This window comes from Poecilia latipinna, unplaced genomic scaffold, assembly GCF_001443285.1.
Source record: "Poecilia latipinna isolate Pla-1442-1.1 unplaced genomic scaffold, P_latipinna-1.0 Scaffold201, whole genome shotgun sequence".
In the NCBI taxonomy this organism is placed as follows: Eukaryota; Metazoa; Chordata; class Actinopteri; order Cyprinodontiformes; family Poeciliidae; genus Poecilia; species Poecilia latipinna.
Genome location: NW_015112817.1, coordinates 185,899 through 193,822, shown reverse-complemented (window position 1 = coordinate 193,822; position 7,924 = coordinate 185,899). Strand labels below are relative to the sequence as shown.

General features: G+C 46.2%; 1 protein-coding gene across 5 annotated transcripts in view; it reads right to left on the bottom strand.

Moving 5' to 3' along the window:
• Positions 1–139: 139 nt before the first annotated feature.
• The window catches only part of tulp4a (TUB like protein 4a), a 24,659-nt gene continuing 16,874 nt past the window's right edge, over positions 140–7,924 (bottom strand). For 4 of the 5 annotated variants that reach the window (XM_015031256.1, XM_015031257.1, XM_015031255.1 and 1 more), the window contains 7 exons: positions 6,283–6,507; positions 5,905–6,139; positions 5,333–5,477; positions 4,636–4,807; positions 4,435–4,528; positions 1,032–4,351; positions 140–384 (listed from right to left, as the gene is read on the bottom strand). In XM_015031256.1, the coding sequence (XP_014886742.1) occupies positions 268–384; positions 1,032–4,351; positions 4,435–4,528; positions 4,636–4,807; positions 5,333–5,477; positions 5,905–6,139; positions 6,283–6,507 (4,308 nt within the window). In that variant the 3' untranslated portion in view covers positions 140–267. The remainder of the gene's footprint in view (positions 385–1,031; positions 4,352–4,434; positions 4,529–4,635; positions 4,808–5,332; positions 5,478–5,904; positions 6,140–6,282; positions 6,508–7,924) is intronic. The other variant, XM_015031258.1, reaches the window with a different exon arrangement.

Below are 7,924 nucleotides of genomic sequence, written 5' to 3'. Positions count from 1 at the left end.
AAACTTAATGGGCTTAAAAAAAAAAAAAAAAAAAAAAAAAAAACGCAGTCAACAATGCTTATTGCACCATGTCTAGTGGCAGCATTGCGTAGTGCAGTGTGATTGCATTTCCATCTATTGACCACAGTTGATTTCAGTCTTTTTTTTTTCTCCAAAATCCACTGAGTTTATTAGAGTGTATGAATCTCCAAAGCAAACAACTGTGCTCCTTCAGCAGGCTGCATTTAAAATCATGGGATGAGTCGGGGTGTGCTGGGAGGGGACGTCTCATTTGAGGCGTTGGGTGACGTTGGCCAAAGCCACTGCGAAAGCCTGAACCGCAGAGAAGGGGTACTGGAAGTCCAGGATGTAGGCATTGCCATCAATCCTACCAAACTGCATCACCTAGGATGTTAAAACACACATTAAGATTTGCACAGACACAAGGAAATAGGAATGCAATATTCTCCAAAAATATTGGATTAACAAAAACAACGGGGTTAACCATATATTGCGCATGTAAATTCAGCCAAATTTCAAAACTATGTTTCTGGGACGAGTTCAGAAGAAAAGGTAACTATACAAAAATGGATGGTACAAAAAGAACCAACCGCCCAAGAGTGGCCTCAGACAGCAGTAGATATTTACAAAATGGAAAACATGACAGTCACAGTCAATTTAAAGACAGACCTATTTTCCAAACACTGGGATAAATGGGAAAAATTTGGTGGAAATAATTTAGAATGCTTATGGAAAATGAATAGCAATAAAGCACATACATGCCACTTCATTCTAGTTTGTAATTTAATACCAATAATAATTGACTCATTGTATTGTAATATTAATTTATAGTTTCTGGTGTGCTTCAGTTATGTTTTTACAAACAAAAAACAGATTGCCTTCTTTCCTATTTAAGCCATATTTAAAACTCTGCACATATTTAATTTACCATAAGAAATGTAAATGTTGCAGTCTGAAAAAATAAAAACAAAAAACAAAACAGAGAGAACATATCGTCTGAGGTTCTGAAATAAAAATTGAACCCAACTCACCTGCCGACCCTCCAGTTCGATTTGAAAGTTCTTGGCCGACTCTTGCGTGACTCGGCCTCCGAAGTCCAGCTGGTAGACCTGTGTGGCTTCATTCCACAGAGGCTGCTTGTTGGCCATCACGTACACAAACCCTTGGCTGCCCAGTCCTCTGTCTTCCTTCTCATTGGCTTTCCGGCACTTTATTTCATCAAGCTCGCTAGCAGCCCTCAGGTTCCTTTTACTCTTCCAGCCCTTTTTCCCGCTCTGGCACTGATTAAGGAGCTCATCGCCGCTGATGAAAAGCTCCGGCTCGCTTTCTGAACTGTCCTGGAACTCACTGTTGGTTGTGGCCTTACTCAGCTTCTTCGCCTTCATTTGCTGCTCCTTCTGCCCCTTCAGCTTCTTCTTGTCTCTTCCTCCCAGTCGAGGGCTGGAGATCAGCGAGTTGAAATCCCCCAGAGCCCTGCCCTCCTTCTTCGACTTGCTGCCTTCGGCTAACTGAGACACGTTGGCCTCTTCCGCCCGGCCGTCCATCCGCTTGCGGTTCTTCTTGCTGAACTTCTCGGACCGCTGTGGTACAGGGCTCTCAGTCAAAGACAACACCTCCTGGTAAGCGTCCCCTGGCTCTGCTATTGTCTCCTGTAACGCCCCGTGGCTCTGTGGGTCTGCTGCTGGTGGTGGAGGCTGTGGAGGAGGTGGAGGAGGAGGTGAGAGAACATTTTTGTCTGCTGATACGTGGGAGGCTTTGGGTGGTAGTGGCACTGCAGGACTGGGCATAGGCGGACAAGGGTTGTACGTTCCCCACGGTGTGTGAAGGGCGATGGGAGGGATGGGGATTCCAGCACAGGAACTTCCTCCGGGATACAAGGGAGGAAGGGGACAGCAGGCGAGGTTTGCTATGTTTGGAGAGTAACCCGGCGACAAGACAAGGGTCGCGTCCTGCTGTGAGAGGGCCACGGGTGCCACAACTTCCTTAGGGGAGGCGCAGGGGCGCGGCGACCCTGGGATGGGTTGGAGCTGAGCTCCAGCATAGGCTGCTGCTGGGGGGTACTGCAGAGAGATTTGGTAGCCTGTAGCTGTAGCTGCTGCTGCTGCTGCTGCAGCCTGGAATGATGCAGCGCCAGGGCTGGTGGGAGACTTTGGAGAAAGAACAAAAGGCAGTCTGGTAACATCCAAGTGCTGAGTCGGGCTGAGAATGAGGGGCGGAGGCTTGTGCGCTCCAGGGGGGGCATTTGCTGTCCTCTCTTGAGGTATCCACACCTCCTCTGTGCCAGTCGGGTCCCACTGGTAGGGAGGTGGGCGTTTGATGACAAGCCCTGATGCATCATTTCCTCCAATTACCAAATGCCTCAGCGACTGGTTGAGTGTTTCATCCTCAGTAAAAGCCGAGTTAACATACTCAGCCCGGTCTCTGTTCCCTCCTGCTCCCGCTGCACTCCCGGACCCCTCCAGTGAGCTCATCAGGCTGTATGAGGACTGGGAGGCCAGAGCAGCGGCGCTGCTGGAGTGAACTATCACTGTGCTGTGTGGAGCGCCGTTCCCTGGAGGGAAATCTTGCCTGATAATCGTTCCCCCTGCTATCCCATTAGCGCTCCCTGGAGCACTACTGCCAACACTTGATCCACTGCTGCACTGGCTGCACGTGTATAAGGCTGTTGGCACCCTCTGCTGGAAGGAGGGCGCTAGTGGACTGTTTTTAGCCTTCGGAGGAAGCGGTCGTGGCGGTTCCAGCATCTGGGAGACTTTAAGCGCGGCCTCTCGGCTGTTCCTCCTGAGGGTGGCGTGGATCAAGCTGCTGTCGAGTCGCTGGTTCGGATTCCTCCCGGCGGCTCCGCTCTGATTGGCCGAATCGGGGTAAGGGGGTGGGTCTCCGCTTGGTATGGAGTAGCGGGGTGCGGTGAGTCTGTTGAGTGTAGCAGAGGTGTAGGGCAGCTGGATTTTCTTGTCGGCTGCAGACAACGATGAAGAGGAAGTGACCCTGAGCGTGGCAGAGTTGCCAGGTCCCTGGAGCGTGTACACATTCTGGTTGCAGACGAGGCGTGTTCGAGGGCGACACACTTCTTCCACGTTCCCGCTGCTGTCAAACGTCGTTATCCTCTCGTAGCCCAGAGGCGTGGGGTACTGTAGTTGCTGCTGACCTGGAGGATAAAGTTTGAAGTCACCCTTCTTCACGCAGAGCTCGCTAGGGGGAGGAGTTCCACTAGCGCCCCCTTCTGTTCCAGACGAGGAGCTGGAAGCTGCGTTGGACGTCGACGGTGAAGCAGCAGCAGCTGCAGCAGCAGCAGCAGCAACTGCCGCGGCCACGGTCCCGGGGTAAGGAGGCGGCGGGTTCATTTTGCTGAGCTCCAAAGGAGCGCTGAACACCACTGTATCGGCGTCAGCTAGCTGTGGCGTTGACCGAGTGGTTTTGATCTTCAGCAGGTGTTCGTGCTCCCCGCCTGCCGTTCTGTCAACAACTAACTCGGCCGGCTGGTGGGGGATTTGTATTTGCAGGGCCCCCGGCTGCAGCTGGTGCAGGGCCGTTCCCGAAGGTTGCCCCGGTGACAGGGACGGAGCAGGGATCTGGATCTGAAGCTGCTGCTGAAGATGGTGCTGCTGAGACTGCAGCTGGTGATGCATCTGCTGCTGTTGCTGTAACTGCATTTGTTGATGCTGCTGCATCTGTATGTGTTGCTGAAGCTGCTGCTGCAGCTGCTGTTGAATGTGCTGCTGCTGCTGTAGATGGTGCTGCTGCTGCTGTAGATGGTGCTGCTGCTGGGGGATTTGCTGCTGCTGCTGTTGTTGGTGGTGGTGCTGGATTTGTTGATGTTGTAGAAGCTGCTGCTGCTGACTCTGTTGTTGTTGTTGTTGTTGTTGTTGCGAAGGATGATGGGTCGGCGGTGGTCCAACCATTAGCCGACCTACGTCCAGCCCCCCAAAAATGACCTGACCCGGACTGGAATACCTGGTGGGCACGGTGTACTGAGCCGACAATATGGCGTCCTGGCTTTGGTCCGAACTGCTAGCCGATGCTCCGGAAGGAGCTGCTGTCGTATTACTAAGGACATCAAGCTGAACGTTCTGATTGGCTAGCAGAGACTGGACCAGGCCGATGCTTTGGGCAGGGGACATGGCCTGGGCAGGGCTGTGGATGGGGGCGATGGGGATGTTTACAGTACAGGGGGGGTTGTCGTCAGTGCTTCCAGCGGGGCCCGAGACAGGAAGGTCGTCCTCGTCCTCACTGAAGACATTGGGGCTGAAAACGGGCAGGTTGATGTATTCCATGGAGATTTTGCGCACCTCAGGCAGGTAGATGGTCATTTGTCTGGGCTGCAGATGGAGGAGGCTGGTCTTATAGATAACTAAGAAAGAAACAAAAAGAGTGAAATGAGAAAAGAAAGAACGCTGATAATACCAGTTCATTGAGAGGCTGTGGATGAGTTACCTGCACCGAGATTGGTAGGTAAAAATGCGGCCAGTCCCACTATCTTAAACTTTGTTCCCCAAATATTGGATGTGACCTGAGCAAGGTAATTTTGCTGTAAAACATAAAAAAAAAATTATGAAAAGAAACCAAATATGGTGACATGAACCAAAACGAGCTCCCTTAGTGAGCCCTGCAACATTTACACGATCTTCTAGTTACCTGATTGATGTCATCCAGAGGGAATTCTCTCCGTGAGAGACTCGGTGAACCAATCGAGGGTTTTCTTATGGGTAACCGTGGCGACCTAGAGATTTCTTGTGTTGCTCGGGACAGCTTGGGTGATTTTCTGGGGTCAATATTTATCCTGTTGGTAAAGGGACAAACTAAGTCTCTACAGAGAAGGTAGCAAATAAAAAAAGAAGGTTTAGGCATGCAAGAAACACAAAAAACAGAGACATTCCACTAAAATGTTTCCATCACGTAATTAATAATATCACTTGAGCTTTTACAAATTTATTACATTATAGCCATAAACTTCAATGTATTTTACTGGGATTTTAAAATCTTATCCCAAGCTTCAAAAACCAAAATGATCAATAGGTTGGACAAAAACTCAAGTTGTGGAGTGGAAAACTAAAAACATTTGACTAAAAAAATTGTGTGCACAGAAATTCAAATAATCTTTCAGAAAATAGAAAGAAAAAGAACTAAAGTAAGGACATTCTATTTTTTCCCCCTACTTAAGATTTACTAAATACTAAAAATATATTTTTCTATTCTACTGCAGACTTTTTGAGGCTTTATAAGACAACTCTGACAAAATGTTAGAAAAATAATCTAACCACCTCTATGTAGGTTTTGGTCTGATGAATATCATTTTGCAAAACCATTCACGTGAAGTCTCTTATTGAGTTACCTGGGAAGTTTAGGAGATTTGCTTCCTCTGGATATCTTTGGAGATTTCTTGCCAACCCAGTCGTCGTTGAGCTCAATATCACTGGAGTCTGAGCAGTTACAGCTGTCTATCATGGCTGATATCAGACTGTTGCTGTATATCTCATCTGACGAAACAAAAGATGAGAAGTCACAGTTTATTAAATGTGCAGCTCTCAAAACGCAAATAAAAAGTTCAATCAATGAGTATGTTGATGCTGCTTCTGGCAGTAAAGAGACAATTAAACATAAAATTGTTGTTGGTTAAAAAGTCATGGAGAGTTTTTTTTTTTTTCCAACCATAAAAAGCTTTTTAAAATTTAAAAAATAAAACATTTACTAATATTCTACTCAAACGATTTTTATTTTTTATTATTTTCTTCAATGTTTCTCCATTTAAAAAAAATCTTTTTTATGAATACGAGTCCAATCCCAATAAATCGCTTTATTATTAAATTTGTAAAACTTCTAGAGGATGCTAGAAATCTTTCTGTTCTTTACGTATTTCCTATGAGTTCTTTAAAGTTACTGATCCAAGAAGAAATGCAGGCCCACCTGTTTTTCCATCCGTTTTGGGGTCCATAATGACAAACTCGGGGCGCAGCTTACTTATCCGTCGACCCTTCAGGATGGGCACCAGACCACCCAAGTACTCCAGGTACAGCGTGTAGCACGGCCCGCCCACCTCCGGGTTATCCTCCGTGCGCTTCATGGTGCAGTGCAGTCGCTCGTTCCCGGATGTCGGGTAGCTCACAAAGTCCCGCATGTTGTTGGGATCTGGGATGGGCGGCTGGAAACACAAAGTTTGTCATGCAACAATTGTTACCACACTTGGTTTTGTTTAGTTCATCAATATTAGACTATCAGTTCCATTTAGTTTCAGCCTTTTACTACTCTCCCACTGAGCTAATTGGATCCTCCGCCGCGTGTTACCTTGATGGTGGGGGCGAAAGCAGCAGTGACGTATGTACAGAGCCGGGAAGGCATGGTGAGCTTGGCGACATCTTTCTCCTCCTTCACGGCTGTGGCGATGACCTGCTGGCAGAGAAGCTGTAGCGCAGCAACCCGGTGATCCACTCGAACTGCATAGAGCGCCGGGCCTGACGCCAAGAACAGACGCGAGTCTCTGTGACCCCAACAGAGCGTAGTGATGGGGCGCTGCAGTGTGAAGGAGAAGAAGGGGACAAAGTTCAGCCTCCTTCTAGCTAACTCCGTTTATTGGTCTAGTTGTAGCTCAGGCACATTTGAACAAAACATGGCAATAATTTAATTTTACCCATTTCAAATAGATAATGGTTTGGGAAAAGCTGAGTCAGCAGTGTCAGATTGATGATTTCCAGCAATGAAAGCATTAAACCACCATTTTCTGCACTGTATTCTCGTTGCAAACATATAGAGAAAGTAAAGACATTTTCTTCTTTAAAAAAAAAAGAAAAAAAAAAGAAGCAGAAATACAAAAAAGTAAAAAAGAAAGTCTGGCTGCTCTCCACTTATAACCAGGGCAGTACTTTTTTTTTTAGGTACTTGTTATTAGACGTTCATGGCAAGCTCTAAACTAAATTCAGCATCATAGTGTTTGGGTTTGAAGTTTGGAAAATTTCACAATACTGAGTCTAACCCTAACCCTTCTCAAATTTCTCAAAATTGTGTTTATGTTAGAATAAGGTAGAGTCAGTAATATTACAGACAGATTTTCTTAGAATTTAACTTTGCTACCAACAAACTTAGCTCTACCTCTACTTATTCAGGCAAAAATGACACTGAATTCCACAGGATGCTGTAGCCTCTCTCTGTTGCATATAGGAAGCTAGAAACAGTGGCAGTGGGAAGCCAATTATCGATTTGAAAACGAAAATATACTAGTGCAACAGTCTGCATGTAAACATTGGTGCCAAAAACTATAAAGTGAAGTCAGAGTGAGAGGTGGGGTCAGAGGTTTACATTCTGTTATAAATCTCCGTATTCCTAGACAAAGACCAGCCAATAGGAATATTTATACAAATACTGTCACTATAATGACTTGTGTGGTGAGAAGGCGGCTGTACCAAGTGGTTTTTCATGTCAAGTGAAAAAGAGTGCTTATTTATCTGCTGCACTTCAGATGTTCAATATAGTAAAAGTTTTCATCAAATAAAACACCAAGATATTTATGAAAATCCACAAATCCAATATTGTAAATGTATGTAAATACTATGGAGGTTTTCTTTTTGTGTGTCTTTCCAGTGTTTAGTCACAGTCAGCTGCATTATGTCAACCTGCAAACCCCAGGGCTATTGTGTATTTAAAACACTTAAGAACCAAAGAGATGTTTCTGGCCCATGTTATTAATGTGATCTAGAGGAAGCTTTGAGCCTAATACACAGCTCTGAGGGACACCTTTGCTGACATTCACTTAACAGAAAGGAATGCCTTGTGTCCACTGAGTGGGTTGGTATGCTATTTTATGGTCCTGGTTTTACGATAGAAACAGACCAATGCTGTAGCTCTCAGTGGAAATGAGGCAGAAGACCACCAAGTTAAAAACTGCTTCTGACCAGAAAGATGAAGGAAAATAAGATTGAAGACATCTCAACTC